The following is a 27,078-nucleotide window of genomic DNA, read 5'->3' as shown; positions in this document are numbered from 1 at the left end:
CCATACTAGATAGTTTTACTTACTGCACAGCACATAGTGTCCCTGGTTGCAGATGCCCAGTTCTCACTGACTTTGAAAATGCCAAATTGCATCAAAGTTAGGTTCATTTTAAGATCAATAACCTTCCAGCAGTTCAGGGTAGCATATATGTTTTAGTTTCTCTTTTCCCCATCTTACAATACAGAACTAAGAATCTCAGCTTTATGCTGAAAACAGAACAGAAATCACTGAATCTACAGGTCTACATAGTCAGAGCTCTAAGGTGGTCTTTATGGGGCTGCATAGAAGATACATAAAGAGCTTTAAACTAGGAATGGTGGGGTTGGAAATGGAATAGATTAAGAATTCATGGGTGAGGATTACAGAGCAGGCTAGTATGAGTGACATTGTAATAGATATCTCATACAGGCCACCTGAACAGGAGGAACATTTGTTTGGGACATTTTACAGAGAGCTAGAAGCAACCTCATGTTCACAGGCCCAGTGCAAGGTTCCCAGGGAGACTAGCCTGATTATAAAATCATAGAATCATTATCTGTTGGAGAGACAGCACAGTGAGTCATAAACAATGCAGTAAGTTCCCAGATGGCATTGATGAAAGCTTCCTGACTCAACTGATAGAGGACCCAGTGAAGATAAGTGCTCTGCTGGACCTCATATTCACAAACATGGAAAGGGTTCATTGGGAAGGTAAAGGCTCAAGGCAGCCTTGGCTGCAGTGATCATGAGTCCACAAGCCTAGAGTTCAGGAGAGCAGACTTTGGCTTCTTCAAGAATCTTCTGGCAAGAATCTTATGTGATAAAACCCTAGAATGAAAAGAGGTCCAAGCAAGTTAGTTGTTACACAAGGATCATCTTCTGGAAGCTCAAAACTGGTCTATCCTGAAGAGCAGGAAGTCAGACAAAAATACCAGGAGGCCTGTGTGAATGGGTGAGGAGCACCTGCCAATGTTGAAACAGAAAAAGGTAGTATACAGAAAGTGCAAGCACAGACAGGTAGCCTGGATGGAATATAGAGGCACTGTCCAAGTGCATAGAAATGTGTTTGGGCAAGCCACAGCCCACATGGAGTAGAACTTAGGGATGTTGTTGTGATTTAACTCCAGCCAGCAAGTAAGCCCCACATAGCCACTTGCTTGCTTGTTCCTGGTGGGATGGGGAAGAGAATAATAAATAAATAGTGAGTTGAAATAAAGACAGCTTCATAGAAAATGCAAAAACTATGCACTCCAGCAAAGCAAAACAAGTAATTCATTCACTACCTCCCCTGGCATGCAGGTGTTCAGCCATCTCCAGAAAAAACAGGGGTTCAGTGCATGTAATGACTGCATGGGAAGACAAATGTCATCCTTTCAAATGTCACCCTCTTACTCCTTCTTTGCTTCCTTCCTTCTTCAGCTTTATGTGCTGAGCATGATGTCTGATGGTATGAGATATCCATTTGGTCATCAGACTCAGCTCTGTTCTCTCTCAAATTCTTGTGTAGTCCCAGCCCACTCACTGGTGGGGTGGTGTAAGAAGTAGAAAAGGCCTTGACCCTGTGTAAGCACTGTTCAGCATCAACTAAAACATCTCTGTATTACCAATTCCCTTTTCAGTACAATTCCAAAACATATCCTTATACTTGCTACTATGAGGAAAATTATGCCAGCCAAAACCAGCAGAAATGTCAACAAGTATTGATGTAAATTGTGAATTGAAAACTTGTTAATTGGTGCAGTGCTGCTTTGGGGGCAGGGAGGGAGAAGTTGCAATCATAATTTGAAAAAATATTTTCTAGGTATATTGTGAAATTCTGCAAGGAATTTGTCAGAAATATAGTTCAGATTGTATTTTAATATTGCTTTTTGTATGTGATCAATTAATGTATCTGGAAAATCAAGAATTCAGTGCCTTTGTTAATAAAACGGCTAAGAATGGTGGACTGCACAGCAGTTTCTTGTACTTTTAAATGTACCTGCTCAGCTCATGTCAGTTTCACAAGATATACCTAACAAAACTGCATGAATAGGAATGAGGAACACCCAGTGATGTGAAAGCCAACCTCTCAGAACCCTCACTAGTATGTGTGGTGGCTTTTACAGGAGCAATGGATAGATCAAACACTAAGCCTCTCTGACCAAATATCTTTTATCCAAAACTAAACAAGTAATCTTTTCTAAAAGAAATAGTTCCTCAAGTTGTTTGGTCTTAAGATTTCACAGAGTTTACAACTGTTTTGTTCCCACTAAATTTGAATGTTTTTGTTATTTAAAGCATAAGGCCTAACTTTCTTTAGCCATAGAGATACACAAAGCCTGATATTGGCTGATTTATGATTACTAAACAAAAGCTTAAGAAGCAGTAGCTGGTTATTGGCAGTAGACATATTAAGACAGGAAGGCTGTTCTTTTATTTACTCTTTTCTTACTGTCTGTGTCCAGGGCTGTAGATGTTTCCTGAATTTTTATTATATTTTACTCTAATGTCATGTTTCATCTGAAAAGCCATCAAGGTACAGTATACAGACCTTACTAGACTTTAGGATTTCTTTTACTGAAAGGAGAATTGCTTGAAGTCACTCAGATTTCAATCTGCTGAAGCATACAGTACTACCACGACTCAGAAATCTTGGAATTATAGTCTTTGTAGCAGCTGTAAAGGCATCATCTGGGTAACACTATGTTTATCTGCCTTTTTTTTTCTTTCACCTGGAAAATAAGCAGGCATTATGTTAATTTTTTTACACTGTCAAAATATTTCAGATTACAGAGCTTTTCACCAGGAAACCAATTGTCCTTTGCAGTGCTTTCAATTCAGTAAACAGCAAGACTTAAAGCTGAAGTTTAGCAGCTGAGAAGAATGACTATCAGTTGCCTTTCCCCCAGGTGTTCCCCACTAACAGCACAACGTGTGCTTATTTAAGTCCATCGTTATCTCCTAATAAACAAGGAAGAGAGAGTGGCTGGATTCAGTAGCTATTAGCAGTACAGTAGATCAAATCTTCCTGTTTATTGATTTGTAAAGAACAGCCCTGTACTGTTTTGGCAGCTCTGAGTAAGTGAGAGGGGGGAAAAAAAAGATCCTTTTCAGCTCGTGGGAGGAGAATTTCTGGGCAACATTAAAGAGGTTCTCCTAGAAGTGAGCTTCTTTTGATATGAAGTCAAATTGGATGCAATTGGAGTCAGGGTCAGGAGGCTGTGGAAATGCTATGAATATGGTGAGGGAATTAAAGGAGTGTTCTTTTAATAAGTATTGTATGTATTCATGCTTATTAGTACAGAAAATTGCCTTTCTCTTTTCATGAGCCCAGCCTTTGATGAAGCAAATTTTGAAAAAGGAGATTGTGTATCATTTTCTTGCAGCCCTAAATATAGCTGTTTAGATAAGAATCTTCTATTCTTTTGCTTCGTGTCTTGCCATATTTCATCAGAATCCTAGGACAGACATTCAGATATTCCACTATTGCCTTAAGTCCCTGTGACAGTCCTACCACGGTCCCCATATTTTGCATTTTTAAACTAGAGATCTTGTTTCTGCTGTCCCATGTTAATAAGTAGTGGAAATTGCTACTCACACAACTTCATATAATTTGCTACATTTGAGGCATAGTAATTATGCAATTAGTCTCTATATATTATGCTGCATGTGCCCTTAGATGCCCTTAGAAAAAGGTGGCATCATGACATGAGAAGAGTTTATGCTGTTGCTGTGTTTCAAATGAATAGTAGTTTAAAGAAGCTAAGATCAAAGGTAGATGTCTAATCTTGCTGAATGGGAGAGGTGATACCTGTTTGATCTCCTCATTCTTCCATCAATGTTCTTAAAACAGAAAGTGAAGTAATTTGATAAAATAGAACTTAATGAAACCCATTCCTCCTTTATTTGAAGCTGTGTTTTAGGTGGATTAAAAGAGATTCTAATATGTGGCTGTCATGGCCTGGTAGTCTGAGCCAACCGTAGGCAGCAGGGGAAGTCAAATTAGGACTCAAAAATTCACTTGGAGTAAATCAAAGTGAACCAATGCCAAATGTCTGCCGAATTGGGTTTATTAGATTGGACTGGAGCAGAAGGGAAATAGGAGAGGGAATAATAGAAAGAGAGTGAAAAAGAGAGTTAAGAAGTAAGAGAGAAAGAAAGATATCACCACTCCTTGGATACAGTGATGTTTTCACAGGCATAGTCCAAGTCCTTCAGTGGCAGGTGTACATCCCAGAAGGGTCTTCTGCAGTAGGTGCAACTCACGGACCCCAGATGGACTCCTTTAATACACTTTTGTGTGTGTGTCGGAGGTGGCGGGAGGGCAGCTTCTTCAATCAGAGAGAGGTGTGCTTCAGGTCCTTACAGTGCATTGTCTGTCACCAGCCTTGCTATAGCACTCTCGCAGTGGCTTTAAAATAAGGAAAGAGGGAATTCTCGCCTCTGGGGAAATGATATTTTTCATTGTCAAGCCATTCTGCCAGGCTAGCAGCTCTTCTCCAGAGCTATTAAGGGCCATCAAAGCAATCACCCTGTCTATTCAGACCAGGTAGGTCACGCATTGTTTTGAGACAATAGAGTCTTTGGGCTCTCACAATGGCTCTATTTGGTATATTTTATTCAGAAGTGAAAAAGTACCAAAAAAATCTAGTGAAGAAAAGTTTCATTTTAAGAAAAATAACAAAGGAAAACATTTTTCTTTCAATATGTTTTGGGATTCCAGTACTTTTCTAGCATGTCAGCAGACCTAGCAATGGTAAATCAAGAAGAGGGACAAGTGAATATTTGCATTATAGTATTAGTAATCCCCTAACAAAATAGTACACGACATTATTAAGTCTTTTCAACGGGAACATGATTTGGCTTAGAAATAAGGATAATAAAAACTGCTGTTCCTTTCCATGAGCATCAGGCAAGAAGATTTTTTTCTTTTTCCTAGAAAGAATACAAGTCAGTTTGGACACTGCAGACATTTTCCTTGCTTTATCTAATCTTAGGCTTATCTTAATGACGATATCCTTTCAGCATCTAGGCTATAAATCTGCTGTTAGATGTCATTCCTACACTTTGGAATTGTGTAGAAACCACCTCCTCTTCGTTGTTTGCCTGGTATTTTACTGGGATTTTCAAGAGTAAAAATAAAAGCAATCCTGCAACTAGCACCTGTGTTTTAATGCAGTACCCCAACCCCACAATATATTAGGACAACATACTCTTCAAAGAAGTCTTCCATGTAAAGGATCAAGGGGCTAAAATTTGACTCATGAGAAGAACATAGAAATGTTTGTACCAAATGCTCTTTGGTCACCCTCATTTCAGCACTGAATTAAAATGTTTATCATGTCCACATTAAGAAAGATTACTTTTCACATGCTTATTTATACTGCTACACTCTTTAAAAAGTACTTCTGTAAAATTATTAACATAAAGGAATGTTTTTGACTTCAATATTGATGAGAAGCAGTCTTATTCTAAGTATGTAAAGTCAGGCCAATTTGATGTATTTTCATCTAACATCCTTTATATTTTCAACAACTTCTGGGGGCAGAATAAAACACTGAAGACCAAACTCGATCCTGGTTTAGACCTCCTTTCATTTGGCTAAAACATATAAATCTCTCTTGAGCCCTGTGGGGTAGCAATTGTTGCAGGATCCTTTGTAATTTTAAACAATGTTCTCTAATGATCAGAGGGGTGGAGGACCTTCCCTATGGGGACAGGCTGTGAGAGCTGGGGTTGTTCAGCCTTGATAAGAGAAGGTTCCAAGAAGACCTTATAGTAGCCTTCCAGCACCTGAAGTGGGGCTAAAAGAAAGATGGGGGGACACACTTTGTAAAAAGGCTTGTAGTGATAGGATGAGGCTTTAAGCTGGAAGAGAGTAGATTTACACTAGATATTAGAAATTCTTTACAGTGGTGGTGATATACTGGAGCAGGTTGCCCAGGGAGGTTGTGGATGCCCTCTCCATGGAGGTGTTCAAGGCTGAGTTGGATGAGTCCTTGAGCAACCTGGTCTAGTGGAAGGTGTCCCTGCACATGGCAGGGGACTTAGAACTTTAAGGTCCCTTGCCACCTAAAAAAACCTCTATGATTCTATAATTGCTACTTTTTTAGAAGACGGTGATTAATGTTTTTTCCTCTCAACAGGTGGCCATTGATGAGCGCATCAGGCAACTGCATGAAGCTCACAGGGATTTTGGTCCTACTTCCCAGCATTTTCTTACCAGTGAGTAGTTTTCTGTTTCTCCTTGCTCAGCTGGAAGATGCAGTTAATTGATTTGTTTTTTATATGTATTTATATTTGTGGCCATGTGTCAGGTATCATTGCTATGAGTTTCTATTTTACACTGTATTAAAATGTCTTCAATTTTTTTCCTTTACTGGAAAGGGAAAACTGTTAAATAAGTTCATACAGTCCAGAGCAAAAGCAAAATATCTGCCAGTATCAAGCCTGTTTGTCCATACATTTGCCAATGTGAGGTTGGCCTTCATTGTTTGAAGGACCTCTTTTAAGACTTTAAATCTTAAAAATGTTAAGATTTCCTTATTATTGTAACTGAGAAAAAAAATGGACTATCTGCTAAAAGAAATATTCTGCTCCAAAAAAAAGGGGCAAGATAAAACCTGTGAAAGATATGTTGCAGGATTTGACCACTTAGCAGAGCAGTGAGAGGTTCTAAATCACAGTGGAAAGGTTGGCGGAAGGATGGCAGTTAAGCAAACCTGTTACAACTCTATGCAATGTGAGGTTGGCCTTCATTGTTTGAAGGTTCTCTCTTAAGACCAGTGAATTAAAATGTTAACAATTCTAAGATTTTCTTACTATTGTAACTCAGAAAAAAAAATAATGAAAAATAAATTTGGGCTATCTGCTAAAAGAAATATTCAGCTCCAAAGAAAGGGGCAGGAAAAAAAAACCCTGTGAAAAAGATATTTTGCAGGAATTGATCACTTAGATGTTCTATGTCACAGTGGAAATGTTAGCAAAGGGATGGCAGTTAAGTAAACCTCTTACAACTCCATGCAAAATGTAATTGCCGGTAGTACTCCCACTTCACCTCCACACACACTCTTTTTACCTAGGGGTTTTTGAAGTACACTGAAAGACAACTTGAAACACCTTCAAAGTTCCACAGCAGTGAGAAAAGTGAAACTTCTTAGAGGTTGTGTATTTTCTATTGTATTTCAATTAAGGAAAGTAAACAGTAAAACTTTATTTAAGTGATTATATCAAGAGAACAGAACACAGTCACAGGATAATGGTCTCCAACATACAGAGGAATAAGCTATCTAGACATCAGACACGTTACTATTGTTGCACAACGGGGTAGAGGACAAACTTTTCTGCAGCTGATACTGCATTGTCATTTTAATTGAGTCACCATATTTTTTTCACTGAAAATCTCAAAGGGAGACTGAGAATTCTCAGTGAGGTGAGCTGCAAACGCAAAACCAGACTCAGTGTTGTGACATAGAAGCATAATGCAGGCTCAAAATGACTCAACTTTGCTTTTTTATGTTATTTTTTTATCAGACTATGATCTCTTGAAGAAATGAGACCTATTTTTGTAATTTCTACTACTTATTTGAAATCTCTTTTAATTACCTTCTAATCACTGGAAATCATTTGTCAACCTGGTATATATAACTGCAAATCAGACAGTGCTAGGACTGAACATGCAAGAGTTGTTATGGTGCACTGGAACAGGCTGCCCAGAGAGGTAGTGGAGTCTCCTTCTCTGGACACTTTCAAAACTCCCCTGGATATATTCCTCTGTGGACTACCTTATGTGATCCTCCTTTTGCAGGGGGATTGGACTCAATGATCTCTTGAGGTCCCTTTCCAACCTCTAATGTACTGTGATACAGGAGGTGAATGCAATGTGTAAGCAGATGCCTGGTTTATTTCTGACATGCAGTGTATTCCTGCTGAAAAAAATATATTTGAAGGATAAATTAAACAAGCCTACATGGCAATTTGGAAGACACTAGTGACCTGAACTAAATTACCACACTGAACAGCACATCTTTGTTCCCTGTGCCAGTGCTGACTGCAGCCAGGCAGCTGCTTTTATGTTATATCCTAGATCCATTCTGATTTGTTATTGATAAACTAAATCAATCTAAAGATTTCTCAGTGTTATGTCACCTCTTTTTGCCCACACACTATTAGTGAGACACTAAGACAACAGATTATTCTACTGTGTACTAACCACAGCCAGCAAAGACAGCAATGTGCCCTTGTGGCCAAGAAGGCCAATGGTATCCTGGGGTATATTAAGAAGAGTGTGCCCAATAGATCCAGGGAGGTTCTCCTCCCCCTCTACTCTGCCCTAGTGAGGTCCCACCTAGAATATTGCATCCAGTTCTGGGCTCCCCAGTTCAAGAGGAACGAGGATCTACTTGAGAGACTCCAGAGGAGGGCTATAAGGGTGATTAAGGGACTGGAGCACTGCCTTATGAGGAAAGGCTGAGAGACCTGGGTCTTTTTAGTCTGGAGAAGACTGAGAGGGGATCTAATAAATATATATAAATATATGAGGGCTGGGTGCCAAGAAGGAGAGGACAGCCTCTGCTCAGTTGCACCCTGGAATAGGACAAGGGACAATGGATGTAAACCACAGCACAGGAAGTTCCACCTCAGCATGAGAAAGAGCTTCTTTACTGTAAGGGTCACAGTGTTGGAACAGGCTCCCCAGAGAGGTTGCAGAGTCTCCTTCTCCGGAGATTTTCAAGACCCCTCTGGATGCATTCCTGTGCAACCTACAATAGATTCTATGGTCAGACTCTGGCAGGGGAATTGGACTCAAAGATCTCCAGAGGTTCCTTCCAATCCCTAACATCCTGTGATCATTATGAACACTTCTTGTCACTTTGGGATCGCTTTAGGAAAAGGAGCCAGGTGAAAACATGTTGGCGTATATTCTTAGGCATGCATGCAAAACTTAGGTATTTGAAGCACTGAAAATAGCTGCAGAATCCTTCCCAGGTACAAGTGTTCAGTCACTGAAAACTGCCAGGACATCTTCCCGTTTCATTGTTCATAAGGATCAAATTCGAAAAGCATCCAGTTCCTTGGCACCCCATAGTATTAGTACACCTGAAGAAAATATCATACTTTTACATACATTTCATGTACTGCTTCTGCTGCATCCCTACACTGATGGAAGCGCATCTGTTGGAAAGCTAGCACTGCAGGACAGAGTGCCAGAGTCTTTGCCATCAAGCACTAGTCTTGTTTCTGAATCAGTACTTCTATGGATTGAACAAGTCAAACATAAGAGCTTTAAACAGAACTGGGCAGGTCAAGTGAAGGTGGATTTAATCACTTGCAAGTTGTCTGTCAGTGCATGGCAAATGGAGTCCAAGTTGGATTTGCTTAGATGTGGCAGTGAAAAGGTCAATCATGATAATTCTGCCCTCTGATTTTATTTTACAAGTTCAGCTTACCAAATTGTTTTCACCTAAGGAGCTGAGGTACACATAAGATCAATGGAAACTGTAATAAGTAAGGAAAATGAGCAATTTAGTGGCTATTTCATACATAATTTATATGCCGGTAATAATCAATTCATTCTCTCAAACTCAGCATCAAATTTCCCTCCACCAAACATATTTGTTTACCTTAAGGTGTGAGTGATGATGTTCATCCCCCAACTATGTTTATATACTTATATGAAAAAATGTACTTTTAGAGTTGTTCTACCTTTAAGTAGCTGTGCAGAGAGGGTTGTACTATAGTCAAGTGAGTGAATTACATTTCTCTCCCATCTGGAAGAAATAAATATGAGCTTCTAATCTGTTGTTATTTTTTATATGTTCCTATATACTATTTTATAGAGAGAAATTACAGCATCATCTGTCTGTTTCTGCTTGGTTAGAACTGAAGCCAAATAGGGCTGCTGAAAACCCAGCAAAAGGAATGGAGGAATGGTGCAGGGTCCTTGTATTTGCCATGCCCTGTGCAGTCAAGGAATCAAGTGATTGTCCGTGTTTCATAAGCACTTGCAGCCTGTTCTAAGAGCTATTCTTACAGCTATTTCTGAGAGATAGGAGGGAAGGTGTGAGCTAGAGAGATAAGGAGTGAAAAAAAGGAAGAAAGAAAGAAAAAAAGTCTCTCTCTTTGCAGCATTTTTTATTTAGGAACAATTTCTCTCCATTCTCATGCAGTTCAACTTTCCACTCTTGCTTCTTCTAAATGACCAAGTGAGAGTGTTTATCTATACTGTGGCACAGGATAATTCAGACATTTCCTGGTTGTGAGTCAAAGTGATGACCAAGGAGCTAGTATACACTTGTGTGTCTGTAGCAAGGCTTTGGGCTGCCCTCAAGTGTGAAGGACTCTTACCAAAACTGGTTCTTACTTCTGCTAGTACACGAGCTTGGCTTTATCCACGCCTTTTACATTTTCTGCTGGGCTCTCTCACCTCAGTCCTTGATTTTCTGATCAGTCCTTCATGTTTCCCCAAACTCATTTCACTCTGCTAGTCTCTACAGAGTCCCAGTTCCTCCTCAGTTTATTCCTTGCCAAGAACAGAGGCTCCCAGCATTCACAGGAATAATTGCTAAGATATAGCTGATAAATGCGTTGTGTATGCAAGACATTATACTGTGATTCCACAGGGGAGGTTTGGCGGTTTAAAGGTTTTGCTGTTTAATAAGGATGATTTAAATCAGGGTATAAAAAATAAAAGGGAAAAACAAACAAACAAAAACCCCTCCTTTCTGTTAAAGAGAAATTGGTAAATATTTAGCAAAGTAATTAAAAAAATCTGTGATCCTTTCATGGATGATACTGCTCATTTTGGAAGCTATATACAGTTACTGGAGTGTGAGAAAGAGAGTACCTGCACATTTCAAACAGAAGACCAGCTACAGAGTTTTCACTAACTCCTCTGGAATAATTTTACTCTTTTGGCTTCTCCTTTCTGTCTCTCTGTGATACTGCTCTTCACAAAGAATGGGATCCATTGTCTGTTGCTGGAGGGCTCACCTTTGTCACAACAGCTATTACTTTTTCTTTTTCTTTTTTGAGATGCAATAAATGTGAAGTAAGATTGATGTCAGATTGGTTTTAATATCATTTGCAAAGCTAGCCAGCCTCCCATCAATCCTATTTTAAATGTGCTAGCTCATTCATGTGCATTAATTGTGATCACTGGAAGATATAGAAGCTATTGCATCTTTTAAAAAGCATAAGCAAACCTTGTAAATTACTGTCTGGCTCCAGTATGAGCTATGTTAGTATGTGTAGCATGTCAGTGAAGTGACTGCATGAAATAGTGCTCAGATACTCAGGCAGAACTGGGAATTACTTACAAGTGTGGTGGGGAAATCCTAGGTGCTGCTTGTGATTCCTAAATTCAGAGACCATGGACTTTCATCAAGGTGATGAACCTGAAAATGCAAAGAGAAAGAACATTCTGGTTTGCAAGTCTGAAAGCCTGATTTACATCTAGCTAATATCAGTACCAGACTTTTAAATATGCATACCTAAATATGTGCTAGGAATTATATTTTAACTGAAGATACCTAACTATGCCTTCAAGTTTTGAACTTCTAACCATGAAACGGCACTGGCTTCAACATGAAATGAAGCAGCCATAGCAGCTTTCACTCAGAAACAGAAAGGTTATGAATGCTGGAGCTAACAGTTTGCACTTCAAGCTAGCGATCAGAGTGCTTCTGTGGCATTTGATGTCAGACAATTATTCATTAAAAATAAAAAATATGATCACAGGACTAGGATAGGTAACCCAGCTCTCTCCTTCTCGGGATAATAAGCTCAAAACTGCTAAAGTTCAGATCTGGCTTTTCTTCTTTTTTCTGTACCTTAGTTTCCTTTCAGCTATTTAGGCCAGCCTCCTGAGAAATTGGAGACATGGATCTGAATTCCTTTAGGCTGTGAGAGAAGTCAAGTATTCATATCTCCCAACATCTGAGTAAGCATTTAGATTATTATGCAAAGCAGAGATTAGTGAAGTCCTGTCTTGCACAGGCAGATGTCTTTGAAAGGGCAAATCCTGCTAATGAAGACATCTGACTAAAAATGACAGAGCTCTAGGACTCTTAAGGCACTTTACCCATCCACCTGATAGATTATTTCCAGTACTAACAACTCTATCTTCCTCTCCTATTTCTCATTGCATGTATTATATTATATTCTCTTCCAGATATTACTTTTGACATGCAGACACTGAAAACCTTGTCCATTCATCCATGTCTTTTGGGTATAATGATTTAATATTTTTTTTTAGATATCACATTGAATGTTTTGAATAGAAAATATTACTGGATAGTAAGATAAGGTTAGAGGACAAAGAGAATCAGCCTAGCTCTGAGAGCTCTCTGGAAGCGAAGGGATTTTATTATTTCATTTTAAAATGGTCATATTAACTAAAGAATCTTTATTGTGAGGAAACTTTTTTCCCCCCTGTTTTCATATAAATGCAAAATGGCTACATGTGCTGCTTTAAAAGGGGGAAAAGAAAGCTATTAAAGTGCCAGGGGAAAAAGAAAGTTTGCTTCACAGGTCTTGTCATTGTTATTATCATGGTCCAACAGAGAGCCATGAGAATGATTAGGGGACTTGAGTATCTCCCCTGTGAAGAGAAACTGAGACCTGGGGCTGTTTAGTCTTGCTAAGACTGAGAGGGGATCTGATCACTGTCTGGAAATACCTGAGGGGTGGCTGTCAAGGGGATAGGGCCAATCTCGTCTCGGTGGTGCACAGTAAAAAGACAAGGAACAATGCATGCTAACTTGAACATAAAAGGTTTCACCTCAACATGAAGAGAAACTTCTTTACTGTGAGAGTGACAGAGCACTGGAACAGGCTGCCCAGAGAGGTTGTGGAGTCTCCTTCTCTGGAGACTTTCAAAACCCACCTGGATACATTCCTATGTGGACTTAAGTGATCCTGCTTTGGCAGGGGGGTTGGACTTGATCTCTGGAGATCCTTTCCAGCCTCTAATGTTCTATGATTCTATGATTTTATGTTGAATTTGTAGCAGCACTGGACACCAATTCAACCTCAATATTTGTATGATGGGTAAATCACGTTTCAAATCAGGGGGGAGAGTATTCAGTCTATTTCTTCCTCATTTTGAATGTTGTGACCATGGTAAACAATTTTTGGTAGTGCTCAACTTTGCCTGACTGCTAGAAGTTTTAAAGAGAAATATAACATTGGCATATTTTAAGAGAATCTCTTCATTCTTACTTTTGGAATAAAATGGTAGAATTTATTTCACTGTGAAATTCAGGTCATGTGATAACCAGTCCTCCTCTTGTGGGCTTTATTTTTTCCATTATATTTTTCTCCTCAGAAAAGCCACAGAGAATGTTACCACAGAACTTAATTTTTTTGATTATCAATAAAAACCTATGTTTTTTTCTTTCCTGAGCATTTGTTTTAAGAGAACATGTTCACTCTAATACATTGAGAGATAAATTCCTGAGTAGAATTAAGTCAGTTTTCAAATCATGATGTTCTTGTCTTCTCTTCACCTGGAAGCAAACAATTTTCCTTGTAATTAATATCTTCCAACAAAAATATACCTTGACCTATAATAGCATTTAATAATTAATTCTAAATACCTCTCTTCTGTTCTTGGTTTTCATTTGTCATCAACTTAAACATACTCCATAGTATTTATACTAAAGCAGAGTTGTTGTTTTTTTTAGGTGGGAGTGTCCACTCTATTTACTTTGTGCATTTAGACAGTCCTATATTTTGCATGTAATCAAATATTATTTTTTGCTCTTAATGATTACAAGACTCAAAAGATGGGTTGTTGCCTCTTATGCTGTCTGAATTAGTATGTGGGTAAGACAGAAATTTTCCATTCACTATTTTGTATTGTTTTTGAAGTAACATTTGATCAGTGAAGCCTAAACAAGATCTACTTCACTTTTTTTACACTGACAGGTTTAACTCTGATGCATTTATCCATGACCTCATTTGAGGAGTTAGTTCTAGGAATTTTATTTCTTTAGCATAAGAGTGAAACAGAAGTTAGTGATATGAAGTACCTTGGGATATATGGATCGATACAGACTATATCACTTTGCTGTATTTTATTCAGTATTTCTTTTTTAAACAAGTTGATGCTTGGCCTTTTGCTGTTTCACAGTACTGTGACATGTAAGAAAATTACTGTGAGATGGATTTTTATATTTCTTGTTACAAGCGGCATTTGGATACCTCTGGAAGCACTGTTCATGATTAGAGATATCCATTGTTTGGGTGGTATAATATAATATTGGCTCTAGGGTGGAGGAGAGAAATCTTAAACTGCCTGCAAAGATTCCAGCAGGAAACACGAGATGGAAAGGCCTCTTACAAGAGCAGTAAACTGACCTTTGTTGTAATTAGCCCTCATCATGTGCTGACCTCTTTCATGGCTAATAATCCCTTCTTCAATTTGGTTAAAAGAGTTCTGAAAATGGTTACATTCAGTAAATATCTGCATATGCACTACAGTGACAGATTCTGCTGCTAGCACTGCAGGGAAGCAGTGAGTGTTTGCTCAGAGTTAGGAGCAGCAGCGTCCTAGCTGAAGAGGAGCTCTCTATCTGTGAAATGCCTGTGAATCCATCCATGTGTGCAGCAGCAGGAGCTAGGGCTTGGAACAGAACAGAACAGACCCCACACTGTGTAGTCTTTATGAAAGATGCTTTGATTGATGTTTCTGCCTTGTAACTTCTAAATTGCATAGTTGATGTATTCTGACATGTTTCTCAACTACACAGTGCAACATTGCACCTCAGTGCTACACAACACAATCTAATTGTTCATGGACAATAATAAATGCACATAAATTAGAAATGAATCTCAGTAAGTCTGGGATGCAAAAATCATATTTTTACAGATGCATAACTGACTTTTCTTGCAAAGTACCTCAAAGAACTCATCGATTATGCAAATACTTCTATTGTGCCACTGGCATGCGGGCATAGGTGTTGGGGATGGCATATTGCCAGGGTGCATCAGGAACTGATTATGGGATGGGAAGCATTGCTTTAACTCATTCTTTTCAGAAGGTGAAGAATGAGCTCTTTAGATAGTCTGTGGAGGGCAAGTTTCTCATTTATAATGGTTTAATTTGAAAATAATTGAAAAAGTACCCAATGCCTCTTCTGTGGAAGGTTATAGTACCTTGCACAGATGTGAACTTGTGATTCTTGGGGAATTGGCGCCATTTCAGACACAAAGATTGTCTCATCGTTTCAACCCCCCTGCCTGACTTCATTTGAAAATACCACCAACTCTGTGCCTTGCTGCAGTGAAAACAGCTGGTAGAAGAACAAATTTTGTGTGAATAAATAAATCCCTAGCTCTGTGCTTGCATCAAGATATTAATGATGATAATGCTAGGTAGAACAAGCGAAGTCACGCAGGTAGTGTTCCTAGGCTGAATCAGTAAATTTATTAGCTGAATTACAACTAAAATGGCCCCCAAACAGGTATCATAGAATCAACCAGGTTGGAAGAGACCTCAGAGATCATCAAGTCCAACCTATCACCTAGTGCCTAACACCTAATGACAACTAAACCATGGTTCCAAGTGCCACATCCAGTCCTTTCTTGAATGCCTTCAGGGATGGTGACTCCACCACCTCCCTGGGCAGCACATTCCAATGGCCAATTACTCTTGCAGTTGATGCAGGTCTTAATGATGGGCATAAAACTTTCTAAGTTTTCTGAGAAGATACATGTAAAAGTGTACCGTATATTGCTACTGAGCAGCACTACTTTGTGGTTTCTACCCTCAAATTGTTGCCCAATACTTTAACCCCTAATGGCAAATAAGATTAAAAAGATTTTTCTTTGTCTTTACAACTGAAAATGCACACTTGTGCCACTATAGTGACCAGAGGTCTGTGCTGATGACGTAAATAAGGACCACTGAGAGCAACTTTTAAATGTGTACATACTAAACTTACCCTTTGAATAGCTGGGGGAGAAATAGTCTAATGTTAGCAAGTACGCATATATTTTTCATTGTGTTTGCAGTGCTAAAGTGAAATATTTATCAGATTATTTTTTTGCAATATCAATGCAGATAAAATTTTACTATCAGCCTATTAATATTTGATTCAGATCCCTGCACAGAGTAAAACAGTGCTGAAGTTCAGAGAGCCAGCATGCTGCTGTTCCATTATACATTCAGCAGACAAATAAGCATGTAGGCTTACTGTCAAGAACCATGTTCACTGAAGTTGAATGGGCAAAGCAAGTCTCAGGTTTTAGCGCAGCAACAGAAAGAAATAAAACTCCCAAATTAGGTAACCATTAAAATGTATATCAATGCAAATGAAGTATAGGGAAATTTAAATTCACTTCTAAATTGCCCCATATTTTCTTGTAGTATTTAATTTCAGTCAACAGCATTACAAGTAGCTGGGTGGATGGTAATGGGTTCTTATGTTGTGCAAGCCAGAAGAATAAAACACTTCTGAATTACACTTAGGAAACAGGAAAATGTCTGCTTATTGAGTGCTGCAGCACACAGGGATTCTAGGGTGTCATATAAAAATGTCTTTGCTAGCGAGAGTTTAGTTTTAACCAGGAATTAAATGCCTGTGTCCATTACCTACACTAGCTTTGTAATCAATAGTAAACCTGTACTGGTAACTAGAGACAAGAAACAGCTGTTCTTAGCTTCTGGGCTTCTGCCAAAAGTTAAATTATTTTTCTCTTAGCATAGCTGTAAAATGTGCTGCGTATTTTGTCAGCTCAAATTTATGCAAGGCTGGAATCATCCAGGAAACCAAAAGTATATTATAGACAGCTTCACAGCAATCTCTTGAAGAAAAACTAAATCCAATTACGCAGAACATCACAGAATTGTTTGTTATTCCTAAAACATTTAGTTCTCATGAAAGGAAAAGTATTTGTTCCTTTTCTAATGTATCAAGAACACTTTTGTGTGTGAGATTCTATGATAATATGTTATGACTGCAAAGCTCTTAGCCAAATTAACTCACAAGCAACAAAAAATATGCAGCAATCTGTTCTGTCCTCCAGGTATTGAATAGGAAGCAAAACTTAAAGTGGAAGTACTGTAGCTTGGGAATATTAATGATTGTTTGGGTGAGAAATAATATAAGAATGTCAACTGTCATAGAACTGCTTTGGTCAGAAAAGACCTTTAATATTATTGAGTCCAAATATTATCTAACTCTGCCAAGTCTGGTGCTAAACCATGTGCCTTAGCACCACATCTGTGTGTCTTTTAAACACCTCTAGGAATGGTGATTCAACCACCTCTTTCTCCCTGGGGAGCCTCATCCAGTGTTTAATAACCCTTTCAGTGAAGAAGTTTCTCCTAATAGCCTAACTAAACCTCCCCTGGCACAACTTGAGGCTATTTCCTCTCATCCTTTCCATTGATACTAGGGAGAAGAGGCTAACACCCACCTCTCTACAACGTCCTTTCAGGTACTTGCATAAGTCTTCCCTCAGCCTTCTTTTCTCCAGACTAAACAACCCCAGTTCCCCCAGCCATTCCTCATAATGCTTGTTGTGCAGACCCTTCACCAACTTTGTTGCTCTTCTCTGGATATGCTCCAGCACCTCAATGTCTTTCTTGTAGTGAGAGCCCCAAAACTGAACACAGTATTCCAGGTGTGGCTCCACCAGTGCTGAGTACAAGTGGCCAATCACTTCCCCTGGTCCTGCTTGCCATACTACTCCTGGTACAGGCCAGGATGCCATTGGTCTACTTGGCCACCTGAGCACACTGCTGGCTCATGCTCAGCAGCTGTTGATCAACAGCCCCAGATCTTTGAGACCATCTAAAGAATCTGAAGATGCACAAACCCATGGGGCCTGAGGAGATCTACCCACTGGTCCTGAGAAAACTAGCAGATGAAATTGTCAAACCACTGTCCTGCATGGTATACTGGTCAACAAATTGGAAAAGTATGGACCCAAGGGATGGACCACCCACTAGTTCCCACCCACCAGGGAACTAGCTGGATGGCCTGACTCAGTTGCAGTCAATGGCTCCATGTCCAAATGGAGACCAGTGACAAGCGGCATCCCTCAGGGGTCAGTACTGAGACCAGTGTTGTTTAACACCTTTGTCAGCAATATGGACAGTGGGACTGAGGCAGCCTCCGCAGGTTTGCAGATGACACCAAGCTGGGTGGTGTGGCTGACACACTGGAGAAATGGAATGCCATCCAGAGGAACTTGGACAGGCTGGAGAGGTGGGCCCAAGCCAACTTCATGAAGTTCAACAGGGCTGAGTACAAGGTCCTACACCTGGGTCGATGCAATCCCAAGTGCAAATATAGCCTGGGCAAGGAGTGGCTTGAGAGCAGTTTTGAGGAGAAGGACATGAGTGTGTCGGTTGATGATAAAGTCAGCATGAGCCAGCAATGTGCTCTTGCAGACCAGGAGGCCAACTTTGTCCTGGAGCTCATCAAAAGACATGTGACCAGTAGGATAGGGGAGGTGATTCTTCCCCTCTACTCTCCCCTTATGAGACCCCACCTGCAGTACTGCATCCAGTTATGGTACCCCCAGCATAAGAAGGATAGGGAACTGCTGGAGCAGGTCCAGACTAGGGCCATGAAGATGATCAGAGGGTTGGAGCTCCTCCCTTATGGTCACCGGCTGTGAGTGTTGGGCCTGTTCAGCCTGGAGAAAATAAGGCTCTGGGGAGACCTTTTAGCAGCTTTCCAGTACCTGATGGGGGTCTGCCAGAATGCTGGGAAGGGACTTTTTACAAGAGCTTGTATTGATGGCATGAGAGGGAATGGATGGAAGCTTGAGGACAATAGATTTTGACTAAATATTAAAAATAAATTCTTTACGGTGAGGGTGGTGAGACACTGGAACAGGTTGCCCAGGGAGATCATGGATGCCCCCACCCTGGAGGTGTTCAAGTCTAGTTTGGATGAATCTTTGAGCAATCTAGTCTAGCAAAAAGTGTCCCTGTCCATGGTGGAGGGTTGGAACTGAATGATCTTCCAATCCAAGCTATTCTATGAATCTATGTTCTCATAAATAGAAAGAACAATTAAGCATTGTGGTTAAGAGCTCTCTATGAACCCAAAAAGGGCGTTAAAAGTAGGCTGTGTTCACATTACCTGTTAGTCTATTTTTTATGCTTTTTTGCATTCCTATAAGCTATGCAACAGGTTGCATCTTTACATCATTTGAGTCCATAGTAGTACAGAGACACTGAGAAGCTGCATGCATCTTACAGCTGCAGCTTGTGCTACCAAAAATGAGCAGCTTAGTGAATGGCAACCTTGGCCTTCACAGCTCTTCAGCTATGAAGTCTACAAACAATGAATAAAATGGCAGTCCTTGTCTCAAGAAGGAGTATTTAATCTTACATAAATGATATTTCAGTATTTGTATTTGACAAATGCACATGGTTCTGTGTTCTTGTATGTGTGGGTCATGATACATACCCCAAGGGCAGTGCAGCCTGGTATTTTTCCATGAAGTTGTGTGTTTCTTGAACACTTTAGAGACTTACCTGTTTTCATGGTTCATACCTTTGATACTTATTTTCACCTTTCTTTTTTTAAACATTGTGAAATTGTGTAAGTAATAGCAAAGCAATACACTGGGCTTAGCTACAGATGGTTAGTTGGGGGTTGTAGATAACAGCAGGACCTAGAGAGATGCTGCAGTAGGCCACCAGCAATCTGAAACAGGATAACCACATTCATATTTCCTCCAAATTTATTCCTTCTTTTCCCTAGTTTCTCAGTGTTGTCTGAAATGTATGTGAAACTCATTGCCCCACTCTTCAGCCTGTACCCTGTTCCCAGCTGCTTTTCCTTCTCCCTTTCAGACCATCTTTAGAATCATTGCGGTAGGAAAACACCTCTAAGATCATCATGTCTAACCTTCTACCCAATACCTCCATAACCACTACACCATGCCCTGACATCTTTAACTAGAGGTTTGCAGGTTTCTAGAATGGATTCAGTTTCTTCCACTGTTTCTTTCTGATTTACCTTCCCTTTGTAAGGTCTGTTTGCAGGTTTCTAGAATGTCTCCAGTTTCTGCTGCTGCTATCTGATTGTCTGATTTACCTCCCATTTGTGATGGCCCTAGCTTCCTTGAGCATTTCTTCACAACTCCTGTTCCTGCAACCCTACCAAAATAGCAGGGCTTCCCTGTACAGCCCTTTTTATAAGTATGTTTCATATCTTTCCTCCAAATCTCATCCCCACTCCAGCAGGTGGGCATGAGAGGAGCAGTATATTTCCTTCTACGGACAGGCATCTGTGATTGTGATTAATAATTCTGGTACAACTTACATGAACTGTATACATTGGTCATTTTTCTTTGTGTGTACTGTGATATGTTGGCTTTGTTAAAGTAGCTGCAACTGGGGAGTGGCATTTTTTAAGTATCTATTTTGAATGACAAGGAAAGAGAATACTCAAATGCAAACGGGCAGCTAATTAGTAGTTGTCTTCACAGCAATCCTTTTCCTTTGTGAACAGCAGGGGTCACTAAAAAGAAGAGTTACAGTAGGTGAAGCACGTAGGCTTTTATTTGTCCTCCACTTCATAATTTTTCATATCTTTTTCTCTTTAAATAATTTGGTTTAAAAATAAAATTCTTGGTCCCATTGGTTTTGACCAATAAGAAAAATCTTAATAAATAAGTATCTTTCTGGTGGCCTAAACTATGTTATCTCTGTGCCTAATTTAAAAATAAAAATAATTATTTACAATTGTTTTGACAACAAGTTGAATACAAATTTTGTTACAAGATATTTTCATTACATTGTAAGTTGATGTGGACATTTAATGTATGACAGGCATTTCCTCTCTCTTTCTTGTGACCTTACTGTCATTTTCTCCACTATTTGTTGCTACAGGAAGTCAGGGAGATACAATTAGTAATGTGGAGAAATCAAATTCTTCTCTGTTTAGAACAGGTCAAGAAGAGGGCAAACAAAAATCCTTAGATGGTCTCTCAGTGTAATTTCACTCAAAATAAAATGTAAACAAGTGCATAATGTAAACAAATGTCCAGAGAAGGGTCACAAGCATGATCAGAGGGCTGGAGTACCTCTCCTATGAGGACAAACTGAGAGAATTGGGGCTGCTCAGTCCGGAGAAGAAAAGGCTCCAAGAAGACCTTATTGTGATCTTCCAGTATCTTAAGGGGACCTACAGGAAAGCTGGGGAGGGACTTTTTAGGGTGTCAGGTAATGATAGGACAAGGGGGAATGGAACAAAAATAGAAATGGGTGGATTCAGATTGGATGTTAGGAAGAAGTTCTTCCCCATGAGGGTGGTGAGACACTGGAACAGGTTGCCCAGGGAGGTGGTAGAAGCTTCATTCCTGGAGGTTTTTAAGGCCAGGCTGGCTGTGGCTCTGAGCAACCTGTCCTGGTGTGACATGTCCCTGTCCTGGTGTGACATGTCCCTGTCCATGGCAGGGAGTTTGAACTAGATGGTCCTTGAGGTCCCTTCCAACCCTAACAATTCTATGATTCTGTAATTCTGAAGGATGGAAAGCACTCACCACACAAGGACAGAAACTGAAGGAAACCAAAACACATTAGCAGGAGGAACCCTACAAATAAACACACCAGGAAGACAGAATTCTTGCTCTGCTTCTTATCTGTTCTGTAAGCTTAATAGTCAAAGAGGGGTATTTTGTCCCTATCTTTGCAACAAAAGGGGTTAATTTCTCTCAGATTAGGCCAGAAATTTCAGGATAGCAAGTTAATCCATCTTGCCTTCATGGACAACTGAGCAAACAAAACTTGTCTCAGTGTGGTTGAGTGTATAATTGGAATTGTAGAGATTAGCATTGTCTTTCCTGTTTGCTTTGAACTTGACCTCCATGTTTCTCTTCTAGGTATGTTTGTATGTATGAATGTATGTGTGCAGTTATTTATTTATTTGTTTGTTTGTTGTTAACAGCTTCTGTCCAAGGCCCCTGGGAGAGGGCAATCTCACCAAACAAAGTGCCGTATTATATCAAGTGAGTATAAATAGTAATTCATTCCAGCTATTTCCATTTGTCATTTAAAAGGATAGTTACTAGTTTTTCTTAGATTATCATAAAGTGCTCCTGTGGTGTCCAAATGGGAAGAACAAAAAAACCCAAAACAAAAAGTGAAGTGTGCAATAAATTTCACATAATTGTTCTAGCTATTTAGACCACACTAGGATGCATTGCTTTGTAAGTTCTTTGGTTTCATGCTACTGTAAATCACTTGCAAACTAGGTAAAGCTTTGGGGTATCTGGATTATAGTTTAATTTGTGGCATTGCCCACTGAAGAGTAAGTCTAGCAGGTTTTGCAAAATTCACAAGAAATCATCTGAATTGCAGATGTGAATGAGATATACTTTTTAACCTATCAATGCATGTATTTTATGCCATGAATTCCTTTAGGGGCAGCACTTGGTAAAGTCTGGAACTGAGGAATAACAAGGGACAAATTAGTCCCTCTGAACTATTCTTGTAGAGATTAGTTCCCAATTGTGCTAGTTTGCTTTAAAAAAAATCAATTTAAAAAAGGTGTATGCATAACAAATGAGAAGAAACTTTTAGAAACCTACGATTTAGAAACACCTGCTCCTAGTGCCCTAAAAGCAGTCACTACACAGCAGATGGGAAAGAAGTTCTCATAAGTTTTTCTCTTCCTTTTTTAAAATTCTCTGTTGTCTGTAATATATGCCTTAAGCTACTTATGTGTAACTTGTGAAGGAAACAGGAGACATGATACCTGTGATAGAGACTAGTGGAGTAACTGAAACATGTGTTGTTAAATACACACATTCACCTGGATCCTCTTTGTATGCCCAACACATTTTGCAAACTCAGGCAGCGTGGCTGAAGCCATCTCCTTGCAAACAGCTTTTGCAATGACACTTAAGTTGCAACTTCTCTAACAAGGGTGAACTGCTACAAAGCTTCAGAACAAGCATTTGAGTTATGCATGAAGAAAACTGCCTGTAGTGCAATTTAGAGGTACACTTATAGCTGGCAAAATTGGTTTACTGTTGTGTCTCTTCCAGCCTTAGGAATACTGAATTACTGAATATTGAATTAAATTTGTCATTTTTCTGATGTTTGTATTTGGCTATGAATAATGAAACAGCTGCAAGGAATTGAAAAGCTCTATGAAAGAGGAAAGGGCAGCCTACAGTAGACAAATTCTGGAAAGCAAGTTGATGCTCTGGCACGTAAGCAGCACTACACTTGCCATTCTGGGGAGAGATGCCTTGACAGTTCTTGGTGTAGGCACAAGATGCACTTCAAGCTGTGCTTTCCACAACTCTGTGCTACTTACACCCAGCAGCCACGAGTAACAGTTGTCTCTGTGCCAAAAGGGTCAGTGATGCTCTTGCTTATTCTGTAATAGTTTTTGTCTTCTCTTCTAGGCCACTTACAAATTCCAAGACATAAATTAGTTTTGTTCACTTTAGAAAATACCTTAATATCCCTAAAGAATTATAGCATTAGTAGCTTAAGTTTGAATGCAGCCACATCTTTTACAGATAAACTCACTGTCCTTGAGATGTAAACCAAACCAGTCAAGTTTTAGTGAGCCTTAGTGATCTGTTACATCTGTTCCCTTTTCCTAAGTAATTCCCTACTCCTAAGTAATTTTTCTTTTCATTCATTTTCATCACTCACATTTCATAGTTGCACACAATTCAATTATTTTCTGTACTATTTGAGCTTTTTAACTTAGCACATCTTTTCTTGAATCTTTACCTATTACTATTCTATCAGTTGTTAATTCTCTCAAAGAGCTTCCATGGAAACTAAGCAGTTACAGCATTCTCTTCATGTTTACATCATTTTCTGTGGTTGATGCCAAGTGTTGGTGCTAGCCTCCTTTGGTAACCGCATTTGCTACACATTTTATTATTTTTCATTTTATGTGGTTTTTCCCTTGGTGCTTAGCTGTTTTATCTCATCATTTTCACATTTGCAGTGACATAGCATTTGATAAATACATAAATCAGCCAGCATTTAGTGCTAAATCTTCAGCAGCAATGTTTACTTACTGCTAGGTGTTTTCATGCTTCAGGATTTCACTGTTTAAAGTTTCATTTTTATACATTTGATTAAACTATAGCATCTAGTTGCCTCTAATGCTATCACTTCAGTCATTCCTACTTGAGATCATTCTTACCAATTTTTATACCTTTTTTTTTTTTAATTGTATTGGTGTAGGCATCATTGCCATTGAAAATACAATCATGAACAGTGCACAACATGTTTCAGCTATTCCCAGTCTTTGCCATTTTGTAGTCTCCCGGCCTACTGTCAGCCTCATGAAAATTGCAATCTAACTTCCTCCCCCCAGATGCTGCATTCTGGTGGATTTCCTTCCACTCATTTGTGTGCTTTCCTCCTTATGGAGATGACAAGCTAGGGTGACAGTTCAGCCACACCTCTCTCTTCCTCAGTGAACTGAGAAATCGGATGTGCATGTGTTCCATGACAGCAAAAGTATCTTACCTTCCCAAGAAGCAAGTGGACATTGTTGTCTGGGTACTGAACACTTGCCCAGAGCACAAGATGCTACTGAGTGAAAAAAACCTCTGTGTTTTAGCTCCTCATTAAAATGTAAAATTTCTCAAAGCCACATTTTATCCAACAAGTCTCTTTTTGATCTTTTTTTCTCTCTTGATACATTATTTGTGTCTAATATAGAATTTAGAGCTTTTATTAGATTAAAAAAAAAAAGGAGAGGAATATAAAATAATTTAAAAAAAAAGTTTTCAGTTTAATCATTCCTGTTCCTTGGTCCTACTCTTACTGGAGTGCAACCCAGAAAATGGGAATTCAGAAGCAGGCACAGGCATGTCTGTGCTCTTTAAAAACATTTTAGCTATTCATTAAAATTTCTAAATTGAAGTTTTTAGAAGGCAAAACAGTCAATTACCATTCCTCAAATCTGAAAAGCAAATGGAAAAAAATGCACTGCACAAAGACTACTGAATACATGCCAAAGGATAAAAAAAGTCTCAAATCCTAAAAAAATCCCAAACCCCAACCCAGACAATGAAGGTGGGGAAGGTGCAGATTTTAACATCGTAATTCAAGTTAGATGACATTTTAACAGAGCTCATCTCATGCTGAAAGGGTTTATGAGTGTGCATGCATACATGTGCACATTCTTATCTTCCAAACAGACAGAGAAGCTGCTCCAAAGCAGTAATAGCCAGCAAATCAAATGCCTGCTTTGGATTTTGTAACACGAGAAGAAGCTTGGTGCACAACCTGAGTGCTTTTCAGTGTCCATCCTCCTGAGGGCACATCAAGCAGCTATCCTCTGAATCATGTTTGCATCTGTCTGGCTTATGCTGTCCTGAGGAAACATGACTGCTACACAGCGCTAGGAGATCTCTTCTGCTTTGGAGTAAGGAGGAAAAGTTAGATTGAAGTTTGCAACATACTTTCTCTTCTATAAACAGTATTCATTAGTCCTGCCAACATAATGTGCTGAGATACAGTAGGTGTGACTACTCTATCTGTACTATCTTTGACGCTGTTCTTCCTCTGTGTAACCAACTTGCCTGTTAATAGTGTCTGTCTTCTCACCCTCTTGCTGTGCCCATTCTTTTGAAGGATTTAAAATGCTTCTGCAAAATTACAGTAGCCTTTCATCTCAGTACTTCCCACAAAGGAAGCCTTCCAAGTTATTTCCCAGCCAAGCTTATTTTCTTACACAGATTATAGCAGTTCACTGAACTTTGTCGTGCTGAGGACAGAGCTGGATTCTCAGGAGCATAAATTTGACTCCTTGAGAAGATCCATATGAGCCTATCTATAGAAATTAGCTATGCAGTGAGTTAACTCCAAGGAGTATACATCTCCACTTGCTTAGTCTCTTCCTTTTTGTAGTTTGCTGTGAGAATCTGCAATCTTTCCATAGTTCATACTGGAGATCTAACAGGACAGTTTCTATAAACATACTTCTTTGTTGTCTTAATTTTTAATCTCCCTTTTAATTGTTGTCGAACCATGCAGAGTTTCAACATTGGAAAAAAGCTAAGAACCCTGAGTTTTTATTGTAAAAGCAAACAGATTAAAGCAGATGATTCTTTTACTTTTGTTCCACTTAGAGATGGGATAAATCATTCTGTCTGAATTAAATTCTACTAAGATAAAATAAAGCAAAGAGACGCTGTTGTGGTAAACTCATTTGAGTTAATTGTTTCTTCTGCAGAATGTAGATTAGTACAAGACACAGGAGCAAGCACAAAATATCTGTCAGAGGGAGCAGAGAGACATGGAGAACTATAAAGTGTGTGGCTATGTATATGCAGTGAGTGAAGCTGTGAGCAAGCTATGAAAAACATGTGTGGCTGACAGTTAAGCTATCTACCAAGTAACAAAAAGGCATTATTTTGGCTTCTTAAAAGCACAGCTATTCTGATCTTTCAATAATGAACTCTCCATATAAAAAGGCGAAAATACTGTGAAGGAAAGAAAAAGTCTAATCCTTTTCAGTCTACCTTTGTGTGATATAAATTCTCATGCTGTCTAGCCCAAAAAAACCTAAATTAAATGCCTGATGTTTCTTAAAGGTTTGTTCAAGCACAGCATTTTTCTTTATCATGTGTAGGGCTGTGAAGCCTTGGTTCCAAAACTTGTCATGAAAATTTACACTCGGCCTGTAAATAAATGAGAAATTTAACTACCTTTAAAATGAAAGCAAAGGTTATAAACAGATGTGTTCCCGCTGACTGAGCAAGAGCACTTGCGGAAGATACTGTGGTTCTGCTCTTCGTTACCATCTGTCAGCAGGGAGTTGCTGCCCTCACATGCAAAGTAACTGAAGGGGATTTAATTTGGTTTGAAATGAATTATAAGTACTCAGAAGCAATTTTATCATTTTCTAGCTGGTGCAGGGGCTGCAGGCAGGGCTGTAGCCTCTCATTAGGGGTGGCAACTGATGGAAACCACGTGCTTCCCTACTCTAACAGCCTGTACGTAGTGTCCACTGTGGAGAGCAGCTTCCTTGGGCATTTACAGAACTTGGTCCGCTTGGTATAACAGTGCTTGTGTTTAAGGTGATAATGATTTTTTGTTGTCAAGTTAATTTAGTACAGACTTTCACAAAGAGCACTAAGCATTAAGCACTACAGGCAGGT

General features: G+C 39.3%; 1 protein-coding gene across 9 annotated transcripts in view; it reads left to right on the top strand.

Annotated features, from left to right (window-relative positions):
• The window catches only part of DMD (dystrophin), a 1,318,095-nt gene that overhangs the window by 1,159,533 nt on the left and 131,484 nt on the right, over positions 1 to 27,078 (top strand). For all 9 annotated transcript variants that reach the window (XM_068155047.1, XM_068155048.1, XM_068155051.1 and 6 more), the window contains 2 exons: positions 6,105 to 6,183; positions 21,879 to 21,939. In XM_068155047.1, coding sequence (XP_068011148.1) covers positions 6,105 to 6,183; positions 21,879 to 21,939 — 140 coding nt within the window. The remainder of the gene's footprint in view (positions 1 to 6,104; positions 6,184 to 21,878; positions 21,940 to 27,078) is intronic.

This window comes from Melanerpes formicivorus, unplaced genomic scaffold, assembly GCF_026170545.1.
Source record: "Melanerpes formicivorus ecotype bairdi unplaced genomic scaffold, bMelFor1.0.p_v2 SCAF_30, whole genome shotgun sequence".
NCBI classification, from domain to species: Eukaryota; Metazoa; Chordata; class Aves; order Piciformes; family Picidae; genus Melanerpes; species Melanerpes formicivorus.
Note: the sequence above shows the minus strand (reverse complement) of the source record. Positions and strands in the feature narration are given on the sequence as shown.